Source organism: Nelusetta ayraudi, unplaced genomic scaffold (genome assembly GCF_046127955.1).
Source record: "Nelusetta ayraudi isolate G7.1 ecotype Tasmania unplaced genomic scaffold, CSIRO-AGI_Nayr_v1 ptg000011l, whole genome shotgun sequence".
In the NCBI taxonomy this organism is placed as follows: Eukaryota; Metazoa; Chordata; class Actinopteri; order Tetraodontiformes; family Monacanthidae; genus Nelusetta; species Nelusetta ayraudi.
In genome coordinates this window covers 15,982,848-15,995,000 of record NW_027466061.1, presented here as the reverse complement: position 1 = coordinate 15,995,000, position 12,153 = coordinate 15,982,848, and the positions used below count along the sequence as shown (strand labels likewise).

The following is a 12,153-nucleotide window of genomic DNA, read 5'->3' as shown; positions in this document are numbered from 1 at the left end:
ATGTGACCATTCTATTAAACCTTCACACTGTACAGCTAAAGACAGGAGGTCTTTGAGAGTCTGACTATAATCTGATTGTTAGCAGTTCACACAGAGATTTGGCAAGTGTCAGTGGGTTGTATTTCCAAAGAATACATATTATTAAATAGATTGATTCCCTGATTATTGTTTTTTTTTTTTAAAGAAAGCACTTTGTTGCAGTAGGGACCTTGTTTTCAAGCCTGTGAGCATGAACCCAATCGCAAAAAGTTTCCCTTCCGTTTGTTTCAAACAAGTTTGACTGTTTGTGGACCTGTTTTTGACTTCTCCACTCGCTGGGACAGATGGTCCTGTTGAACTCTCAGCTGGAGGGCTCTGGGCCAGAGGGGAAGAGGGCCTGTCCTTCTCTAGCACCTCGGTGGTCACCACCTCCACAGTTTCCTCAAGCTGCATCGGCGTTTCTGGAGAAAGCACAGAAGAGAAAAGTGTGTCAAAACACGACGCGTTAAACACACCACACACATCTCTGAGCAACACAACTCAACACTGGCCTCTTTGATTAAGTTTGCTAAGAGATTTTTTCATTTTTTTAAATCAGCATTTGGCTTTTGGTGAAAAACAAGCTGCCAACTGCAAAGGAGCTATACAATATTCTTTTTCCAGGTTAGAATAAAGTTTTGGATTCATAATATGAGTGGCAAATTATGGAACTCATGTATGCATGTCACTTATTATAGTAAACCTAGAGGGGACCTCAAGGTCCAGTACAAAATAGTGGGAACAATAGAGGCAGGGCCAACATGTTTCAAAAACGCACTTTTTAATACTAATGTGGATATTTCATTCGCAACACAATTACACCAAATTTTGTTACCGCTGGGAATACTTTATATCCCAGCAACTAAAAAGGGGCTCAATTCACAGTGCTAATCATACAAAACAACTCCCCAACGTACCTCTCAGCGAGACTTTAGGCCATGCAAAAATTTTATTAACACTTCATTGAGATGTAATTAGGCTAATGCTGCAATGATTCAGAGTCATCAGATGGAATTACACAAGGACTTGTTCTGGCTCATTACTCTCTGATAACCAAATGCACCTGTCGAAGACACTTGTGGTCTGGGAACAAAATTTCTGCACAAAAAAAAATATTTTACCCATCTTTGATGAAATGTACAAACGACTCATTGTTGTGCAGACTGTAGAATGTTCACTGCTGGGGTGTATAACTGTATGACCAACATGGGGTGAATGATCTCGATGGACAATGATAATCTACACCGACCTTTTTAATTGCATCAAATAACTGAATGAACAAATGAATGAATGAATGAACTTATTTTAAAACTGTCAGGATCCCAAAGCTGACTTTGTGTTGCCATGGTTACATGTTGTAGTGAGCTTGCAGACTGCATGTACAAAACTGAGGTGATAATAGTATCAAGAGGCAAGAGGCAAAAACAAGGAATCACAAATAAAAACAAAGACAGAATCTAGCTTCTAGCTTATTAGAGTTGCCGTGTGAATTCACCACACTCAGCACGGGGGACAAAAGACAGTATAAAATTTTAACTGTAAAAAAAAAAAAAGTGAACTAACTAATTATTTAAACGCAAAAAACAAGAGCTTAAAATATCACTGTGCAAAGCACTTGAGCTCTCAGATTCTTTGTAATGCTACACACACACAGCGGGTGAAAAGAGTAAATTACTTGCAGATTTCATTCCCAATATCTCTGGCACAGCGACTGCGATGCAGGAGAATGAAAGGCATGGTCCCGTGATGTGATGTACACACATGAAAAAAGGCGCATAAATGGGTCTAGAGAGACTGATGGGATTTTAAAAAGCTTTTAGAGGGCATTAGCCTTTGGCTCTTTCCCACTGCACCTCAATGCCAATCTCAAAGAGGGAGGAGAAGAAAAAAGGAAGAGGTGGAAAAAAAACTCCAGCCATTCCTGTTCATAGCTTGGGATAAACCCTTTCACATACAGCCCTGAAGTAGAGGCATGGGGTGCCAAGAAAAGCCTCTCAAGACTCCTCCTTCGGGGGTGGGACTTTACTGAGGAAAGAAACCTTCGGGACGCTGCGGCTGGATGAGCAGGTTGCGTTCTTACGTCACTCGCAACATGACCAACACGAACATAATGGATGAAAAAAAGAGCAATTTCAAGGTCTCACCTGTGTCCAGAGGGCCTATGGACTCGGCTACCTCAGTGCCATCCATACTGTCCTCTTCATCCAAGACAACCCTGCCTCTGGTGCGACCCCTAAGGCACAGCAGACACGCAAACAACAAAATTAATAGACGCATTGAAAAACAATACACAAGAAAAGAAAACAAGTGCCTGGATTGCCTCAGGAGGGGGGCGGGCAGTGCAGTCATGAATTAGTTAAATATAGTCACAGCTGTCAGTGATTTTTAATGGAGGCACTCAAGTCTCTGGGCAAGGCATGAGGGTGCTGGTGGGGGGTATAAGACACAAGCCTGGTGAAATGTTGGGTTTGAAGATGGAGGCATAGCTACGTGAGCTTTGCAATAAGAAAGCAATATTGAGAGGCGCTGGTTGGCGATTGTGCTTCACAATGCTGAAATAAATGACTGGACCTTTGGAGGGTGACGGCATTTTAACGAACTGACATTTAATGTTGCCAACACACCGGAATTTAAACACGCATGTTCAAAATATAACAAGCACACTTTCATCATTTTCAGTCCCCATGGGGATGAAGGACTAACTGTGCAAACTGTAATCACATTTCCTGGTCAAATAAAGGCAATTACTCTTTGGAAAAGACCAACGTAATATAAAAGAAGAAAAACACATTGTCCCTAAATAGCATGATTCCTGTTTTGTACACAGGAGTTGGGATGTATATCAAATTCCATTGATAGTAAGTTATCTAGGTATGCTTCATTTAATCTGTATTGATGTTGCTACGCAATGAAGCTTGAATGTATATTAGCCTATGAACCAGATGCCAACATTGTTTGTTTACCTTCTGAAAATGAAATAATTATAAAGTAATAATGGATCATTGCAAGCCATAATACAAGGCTGTAAAATACATGAGCAGTTGCAGCAACAATCCTGCCGTTTCAATATTACTGTAACTCATGGCTTGCCAAACAGCCGCGCTAGTTATTGGCTCGACCTGCAACACCAAAATTCACAATGGCAGAGACTGGTGACGCCGAGCGTGCACACTAATCATTTGGCCTCTCAAAACAAAGGCATTAAGATAAGGCAGAAGAGCTCCAGCCTTGACCGCCTCAATATTGTTTTACAGTAACTTATGAAAGCAGTCTAGAATTAATCTTCATAGTAAACAGCAGCACTGAGTCAACATACAAACTTTAACGATAAAGGCTCAGGTGATACCTGCAAGTACAGTTGCATTGAAAAACAGGCACTAACTCATGTTTCTTTCAATATGTATTATCTATTGGTGCTTAAATATGCCAACTTACATCAACCAATGATCCAAGTAAAAACACATTATTATTGGAATTATAGCTCAAAAACCAGTGACAAGGTTGCAAACTACTAACTGCTAACCTTGCCAATAATTACTCTCCCATTACACTCAAGCTCATTTTGCCTAAATGTGTTTTTGTAAGGAACAAACAACACTAGTAGAGTAAAAACTAAGAAAAAGTCCAAACTATGGTTGCAAATGAAATGAGTAAAGAGGCATTTGCTTTGGGGAACAGCTGGTTAGTGAGAGACTTCATTTCCTCCAACAATAAAGCTATTTATCAAGAGCAGCAGCATCCAACCGCAATGCTGAAGATGTTCTCCTTTTCTCAAATTAACAATGGATACAGACAACCACGCAGCCAACCAAACCAAAGGGGTTGGAAATGCAGGAGGAGAAAATGTTCAGTGCCACTGGAGAGAGAGAAAAAAATAATCACAAATGGCAGAATGCCAAATCAACCTCTCCCTCTAAATGACTTCCGTGTCATGATAAGAGAGATCCCTGAGACCCAAGAAGGAAAGAAGAGGGATGGAGTAAAACCTCAGCAAAAGATCATTATCCATCTCATTAAGATATAGATGTCTTAATGAGGTGGAAACAAACTAATAGGGAGATCTTTCCATTTCCTGTTGTGGCACAAATAGAAAGAAATGGACCAATAATGGGCCACATTGCTCTATATCACACAATAAATCAAACAGAACCGCGCACGTCAAAATCCTCAATTTGAACATCTTTTGAGATACCACATTTTGAAACATAAATAATAAATAATGTCCCTTATTGTGTATAGGTGTACACAGAGTACTGCTGCTAATGAGAAAAAGAACTCGTAAAACATCAGAGAGCATTTGAGACTGAAGATATTCCCACCCTCTGGAGAACCAACTGAGGATGAGCTGAAACAGCAGCGCAACATAAACCCATAAACATGATGTCTTTCACATACTGGCAGCAGGAGCCCTTTATTTGTTTCTTTTTCTTCAAAACACTAGCAGCTAATTTAATTTAAGTGGCTCGTGACTTAAAAAACAAAAAATGAGTAGCCATCACGGCCGTATTTAGTATACAGTGAGTGGCTGGTGGTGGTGACATCTCTGCAGGACATGCAACTACACGGCCAACTCTAATTCACACATCATCACAACACTGAAAGCAGCACGTCAGAGCACAAAGGCAGTGGGTTATTTCACCGACGGTCAAGACTGACATTCTGCCTCTACCCTGCACAACTTCCACCCCCCCCACACACACACACACACACACAGTCCCACCGTGGGGAGAGGGGAAAAAAAGAAAAGATGAAAATAATGCTGTGGTAAGTAGTCCCAGCCAGCTGGTGCTGCCTGCAAAGCCAGGCATGGACTATTCAGTGCAGCGGCGGATCAGCTTGCAGCTGGAGTGTTGGTACGTTCAGCTAAATGACACTACCAGGACCACGGGAGGGACTCCTCTTTTGTCACAGGAAAATGGGCTTTGAACACTTTGTAATTGTGTAATCAATATTTAGACACAAAGAATTCTATCAGAGGAACAAAAGAGAGTGAAAGAAATAGAGTTCACCAGTGTTCACGTCTGTCCGTCTCAATGAATAGATTTTAGCAGGCGACACTGCTGGTAAATTTATGAGTGGAATTCAATTGAGATGTGCTCCATAGGCTGACCAATGCTTTTTGTAATATTCTGTTAGGTCACTTTGAACGGTGACAATATAAACATCATAATAACATAAAGGAAGGAGGAGGGAAGGAAAATCCAGCTGGTGGCTCAACCAACCAATCAAACGTGTCCTTGGTCATCATCCCAGTGTCCAGTGGACGCTTGCAGATTAAAGCATCTATTGGCAGTCAGGCATTCACATAGATTGGGCCAACAGGCCAAAGCAAGACTTAAGAACCTTGTGCGCATTGTGTTACAGTTGAGCTCCAAGCTGCAATTTACTTGGTTGTGGAAATGTGCAATACAGGTCCTGTTCAAAATAATGTAAACAACATTTCATTCTTGCAAAAACCCACAAAGACCCACAAAGACCACCAATCATGACACTTGCTCATCAAGCAACCAACGCCCTAAATGCACGACATACAACCAACTTTGAAAGACACACGCATGAATCCAGCACTAGTTTACCTTTATGTCAGAAGTTTGATGTCATTGGCTACTGAGTAGTTGTAACATGCCGTAAACAGAGTTAATGGGCTCATCCATACAGAAAAACATTGACATTTTGCAAGCTGTTTTGCCACTAGACAGAGAACTTGCACTTTTTAGAGTCATTATATTCCCGTCATTGATGACGCGTTCAGCTGATTGAGGCGAATTAAAGTGTTGCTTTGGAAGGGGACTACTGCTTAAGAAGTATATATTCACCCACAAAAAAAGAGAGAGCATTATAGTTTACAGTGAATGCCAGAAGTACTTCATACTTACTTCCTCCTGTTTTTAGATGCAGAGGACGGTGGCACCTGGGGTGGGATGGCAGCAGCATCCTTGCGAGGTCTGCCGCGTGGTCGCTTGTCTGCATGGGCAAGACTGTCTGTGGATGTGGCCCCTACACCGCTGGAGGATGCTGAGGGTCCCTGGTCAGAGGGTTCCACAGTCTTATCCTCTGATGACATTCTGAAGACCAAGCAGAGAAAACTGCAGTGGATGCTCTATCACGTTCAAAATTACAACATCAAAGTCATCTCGTCAGCGGAAATGAACTAGAATAACAGACGATCCGCTCGCTTGACATGACGCCTGCATCACACAATAAATATCAAGATAATTTTTTACTAAAATAAACTAAAAACATGCGACGATTGGTGCAATTCTGTCTGCGGCGCAGAACCGTCGCTCCACATCCAGTCATTCCACAGTTTCCATTTGCTGCACCCGCCCAATGTAAAAAACAAACAAAACAAAAAAAAACAACTATGAGAGACCACACAATGGTAAATATGGTGGATGCTGCCTTAAGTTGCATTTTACAATGTGAAGAAGAAAGGAACACGGGCTGCATTTAAATGATGGAAGGGAAAAGCAAAGCTCACTATAGGCGGTACACACCTTTGTTGTGTGTGAAACGTATACACATCAACTAGATTAATCCTATTTTGTTTTATTTAACCTCAACTAATAATTAGTTGAGGTGAATAGAGGGAGCTCCTTGCCTCAGTCTGCTGAGGATGTTCTGCAGCCAGTGGCAGTCTCTAGCTGTGATCCTCTCACCGCTTGGCAGGACTGAAAACATCACAATCTACTTCCGACCAATGAGCTCCATCAAGTGATGGAGCTCATTGGTGGCACAACAGTTGAACGGGAAAGCTTCATAACAACTGTGTGCTGCTTGCTTTTCAACGCAACAGCGACACAACTTATATCTTGCCGAGTCGTTCTATGTTTTTTTTTCTTTTGTCCATTTTTTCTTGGACAAGATCAATGAATATTTTGCTCTCAGCGTCGGTCAGCATGCAGCTATTGTTGCTGCTGTTACAGCTCGCCAGAAGAATGACAACGGTCGAGATCACCTTCTCAAGAACAAAGATGTCACATTTACAATGTTTCATAAATCTCTTTCCATCTTCTTATTTTACTATTATATTTACTGCCCATCAGACAACAGCAGTAAAACAAAAACATGCTCAACTGCATTGACATCTTTTTCATTGTTTCATGGTTTTTCATTGGTTTTACAGTAATTTCTCATTGGCCAGATTCATTAAGGCAAAAAGTGTTTTTTTTTTTTTTTTTTTAAACAAAAGCAGTGAGTTGCTTGGGCCAATTTCTAAATAGTTTATACGTGATTGAAGTGCAATCAAATAAGAGACAACCACATAAAGGATCATGTATATATACACTCATTACAGAGTGAAAATGAATGGTGATCACAATCTGCAAAAGCACTGGAAACATAGACACACATTATGATTAGATGGAATGTGTTTCCAACTATAACTGTGGGAGGGATTCTAAAGAGAGGCGGACAAAAATACGGCACGGGAAAAAGGAGAAAGAAATAATTGGAGAAGAAGACAACATGCTGTTCCTCACAGCTGTGGCAGAGACAGTAGTGAAAGTGGAATGCCTCTCTCTGGTGCCACAAAGCACCGTTCGTGGCAGGACACTATAACGAAAACACTGCGTGTCCTATTCAGGAATATGTTGACAACTTTTGCCAAACACTTCTCTGGAAGTTGAGCCTGGCTTATTTGCCAAAGCCCACGTCGACTCGGAGCTGCCAGTCATGCATGTAAACGATGTGACGCCAATGCAACAAGGCAAATTCAATCATCAGGCAAGACCTCCTTGTCACACAACGCTGTCCACTTGTGTTGTTGAAGCACGAGATTTGGTGTGAATGTGGCTAAAAGCGTCTGCAGCCCTACTGGACCAAATATGTGACTAGACCAAAATGAACAGTGCGTAACCCAACGATCGACAATGAACAAACAGCTTAAATTACGGCCCCCAACAGCTAAAACCACTCAATCGTGCGTTGGTAAAAACAATAAAACAAAACAAAAAAACATTTTACACATGATGAATGATTTTGGCTAAGGCTGAAAATAAATGGAGTTGCAAGCACTTAATGTTGTCTAGGTAAGCCAGTAATGTGATTGACTGACAATTGAAAGCATGTTTACATTTAGTAAAAATCATGCAATGGTCTTTGTCATTAGAGATATGCGGACAGTATAACTAGCGACTTTTTCTGTAGTACAATCTACAAGTATAACTATAAATCTTAATAGATTTGAATGAATCATCATTTGTGTTTTACTAAATTTGGTTATGATCAAAGGTGGGTCTGATACTACACATTGGCTTATTACTGTTAAATGTGTATCTCATTATGAATATAACATTAAATGTAAGGATATTGTATCATGGTGTATATATATATGCACACCGTATATATTTTTAACATGCTAGTTAATTAAGCTTAGTGCCAGTGTAGAACACAACATATTCTTCTCATTCCTATATTACTTCTGCATCTTCTCCTATATTGGCCTCCACCTGCCTTCAGGCACACGAGACAGATGGTGATCCAATAATATAAAACTCAACACAAAATACAGAGCAAGAAAAAAAAAATCACATTAGATGCACAGGTCAGTTTATTAATTATGAACGTGGAGTCATCACTGGATAAAACACTAGTCCCACCTAAACCCCTTTGCTCTGAACAGTGGTGATGATAGCTACATGGATAAGTGCTGTTTTACAGCTACAATCACAAGCACGTCAGCACTGAGGTTTAAGTAGCTTATTTCACAATAACAGGCTAAATAATGATGATTAACAACGAGCCACGACCACTACCACAACTGGAGACATGCTACCATTAGCTTTTGTTAACTCAAGCTTGAGCACAAAGCTTTTCTTCCAGCTAAGGATGGCTAGCTTGTTGTGTTGATTTCTGTCGCCTTTTTTTTTTTTTTTTTTTTTTTTTTACGACCACCAACAAAAGTCACACTTCCATCACGGTGGTGTGTCAATTTATTGAGAGATAAATAATAACTGTTGTTTTAAAATCCCGTTATTTTGATAACGCAATATTTATTTAACTTTGAGATGTTTTGTAAGGTAACTTTGAAAGGGATAAACCAGCTAACAGGTTACCGGAGACCGCAGTAGCCAACCAGCCCATCGTACTAGCTTATAACTAAACTAACGCCCAATTTAGTCTAAACACTAAGGAGCGTGCCATCCCCCAGCCTAGTCTGGGCATAACGACAAACTTGACGCGTAACCCATTTGCTAGCCAACTTGCAGGGCTCATCGCTTGTGACCATCACACACAAAGGCTCGGTCTATTCAATGAAACGGAACTGTTCTGAGGGGAAAACAATGCCCGACTAAAAGTGAAAATGATACGTTATAGAATGACGTAAGCTCTTATTATTGCTTTTCAACGCACCTATACTCTGCTATGGGTTCGATTTTAATCGCATCAAACGTGCTGGGCACCAAGAAGGGGATATAAACCCCTTTTCGGAACCCATAGCACCCACGAACCACTACAGAAGGTTCCGTTCCGTAGAATAGTCTGAGTCATGAAAGGCAAGGCGGCGACAAACCCCCCAACATCAGACTGGAGGTGGATAAAGCTGGCTCGGCTTTAATATACAGGATTGGATGCCGAAAGAATCTACTCAGCATGACAAACAATTAATTAAATTCTTCCAGGACTTACCTTCCAGCCCTATGAATTCCGAGTTGTCCTCTTCATGTCCAAAATACTGGCTTTGAAACGTCGCACTTTTATCAAGCAGCTAGCTAGCAGGCTAATTGAGCTAGCTAGCCTCTCTCCAATGAAGCAACACCGTAATTCTCAGAGATGCATATTCCATATCATTATATCCCAACGCTGCGCACTTACTCCCAACTTTGCCCATTTGATGGAAAGGCAGAGCAGGTAAATCCAAGAAGGAACCGCTTCACTGGTGCACGCATTTGCGGGGGGATCACTTTCCTTTCACCGATGACAGCTGTCGTCGCACGAGTTCGGCTTATTTAGCTCGTTGCTGTTAGCCACCCGAGTCCTCCGAGCAGCGAGATCACCGTCAACGCCGACAAGAACACTACAAAAACAACGGAGGCAACGTCCGAGCCGCTGCAAATGCCAGCGCAAGGTAAATAGAGCCGTTCGTGCGAACCCTCAGTGAACGCAACCTAACAGCGAGGCGTTTGGCAAACGCTGGGTGCCGACCGCTTGGTTGGCAACTGGTTCTATTTTCTTCTGCATCGACAAGCTGCGGGACCGAGCGGCCAGTTAGGAGACTCTCGCAGCCAGCCTGCCACGCAGTAACAGCCGCCTCCCGAGACCTGGCAAAACAAACATGAGCGCCCCGAAGAACACGTCCCTCGCGCGACAGTGGCCGAGCTGCGGCGTGGGCACCAAATATCCGAAATTTAAGTTGAAAATGACGTTTGTGTGTACTCTATAACGGTGGCCATATCTAATGATAAGTGGCACCGAAGCACAGCCCCTCTGGGCTGCTCACAAACTAGACCCACCTCCCCTTTAGCAAAACAACGCCCCGCAAATCCTTCAAAACTGCCGCGGCCGCTCGAGAAAATGATATTTCGCGAGCGCGACAAACGCCCGCGCCCGAGATCGAGAGGGACACGGTTTTCAAAGAGCATTCAACGTAAACATTTGAGTATTTCTTCAAAATACTCTCTGACCCTGCGGATGGATATGGGCATTTGGTAAATAAAATAATGGCTCGAGGGAGGCGGGAAAAAGATGGAAAAGTGGAGTCGGAGCCGGGACGGAGGGGGATCGTCGAGCGTCTGCGAGGCGCTTCATGCAGATCCTCACGCGCAGCAGCAGCAGCGGCTACGGCAGCGCTTAATATCAGCAGCTGTGTGTTGACTCCGACCGTCAGCAGCCTCCACCAGAGCGGGGGGCTGGCGGGCGGCGGGGCCGAGGTGGATGAACTTTCAGTACGCAACTGCAGCGGTGCTCCGCAGATCCGTCGAGCACCACGTACATCCCTGCAGGCGAGGCCTTGGTTTTCTCTCCCCCCCCCTCCTTTCTCGTCGTGCACACACACACACACACACACACACACACACAGTGGAACAGGCGAACCGGTTGTCCCGCAAACTGGCATACGTGCGGCCCACGTAAGGGGTTAAATTTGGGGAGGAAAGACCCCCCCCCCCTTCTCTGCCCCCCCCAGGGGTCGGCTCCCAGCAGCTACTCTCAATATGCAAACGAGCCGGTGGGTGTTGTGTTTTCACGTGTGTCTTGTCTTCGGAGGAGCTCGCGCTTGACAACTTGGTGGCTCCCGTTTTCTTCCCCCCTCCCCCTGATATTGAATCTCAATTAAAACCCACAGGAAATGAGCGCAGTCCTGACCCCCTTGCCAAGCTTCTTTTTAATGCCTTTCCCGGGCCGTGAGCTCCCCCTGCTGGATACCACTGCCACCGACAATTAAAATGTATGGCCTCTTAATTTATAATGGAAGATCAGGCTACACACTGTACCCAGCACACACCACGGTAAGTACACACTGAATTAATAACATGAATTAATAACATTTATACTTCAGTATATCAACCCTCTCTTAGATTTAATGTCCACACCCAGTTCCTTCCTTACATTCAGAGGGGAAATGTGATGGAAATCATATCAGGCATCCTTTGTTGGTGTTAGAAATGTTGTGATGACTCATGGGAAAAGAAATGCACCATCATTAACATTGTTGCTCAATACAAAGTTCATCCACGTTGCTTTGACACACAGAAATCAAAATAAATTTACTGTCAATTCATCAATGATAGTAAAAAGCATTACACATGATTGGTTCGATGTAACCAAGGTTCGAACAGGTGTTACTCTCCTGACTTGAGACCTCTGATGAGGGATTCCTTTACAACTCAAACAACCATCGACCCAATTACTCCAAACACGCGTGCAGCCGCTTGAGGTGTCTTTGTGCTGCATGGTGTCCTCTTGCTGACACTGACCCGCTGATCTGGACTCCAAACGGCGGTACGTGTTAGGTGTTGCCATCGGTAATGTTACGGTGAGACGGACAGACGCTTATGTAAGGAATTCCATTTGAGAAAAACTCAACTCGACATGTTTGCTATTGTTGTAGCTTGTATTTTTTAGGCGAGGGGGTTAGACCCCTAAAATGTACATTTGTGACACAAAACATTTATGTGCCTGATGCTGAAATATTAG

The 12,153-nt window shown here is 42.9% G+C and overlaps 1 protein-coding gene across 8 annotated transcripts in view; it reads right to left on the bottom strand.

The window, feature by feature from the left end:
* Nucleotides 1-10,647, bottom strand: part of kmt2cb (lysine (K)-specific methyltransferase 2Cb) — a 54,690-nt gene extending 44,043 nt beyond the window's left edge. For 3 of the 8 annotated variants that reach the window (XM_076021428.1, XM_076021432.1, XM_076021429.1), the window contains exons 1-4: nucleotides 9,835-10,647; nucleotides 5,895-6,083; nucleotides 2,163-2,251; nucleotides 293-440 (exon numbers count right to left, since the gene is read on the bottom strand). In XM_076021428.1, coding sequence (XP_075877543.1) covers nucleotides 293-440; nucleotides 2,163-2,251; nucleotides 5,895-6,083; nucleotides 9,835-9,908 — 500 coding nt within the window. In that variant the 5' untranslated portion in view covers nucleotides 9,909-10,647. Of the gene's footprint in view, nucleotides 1-292; nucleotides 441-2,162; nucleotides 2,252-5,894; nucleotides 6,084-9,648 lie in introns of all 8 variants that reach the window. The other 5 variants (XM_076021427.1, XM_076021430.1, XM_076021433.1 and 2 more) reach the window with 3 other exon arrangements.
* Between the last annotated feature and the right edge of the window lie 1,506 nt (nucleotides 10,648-12,153).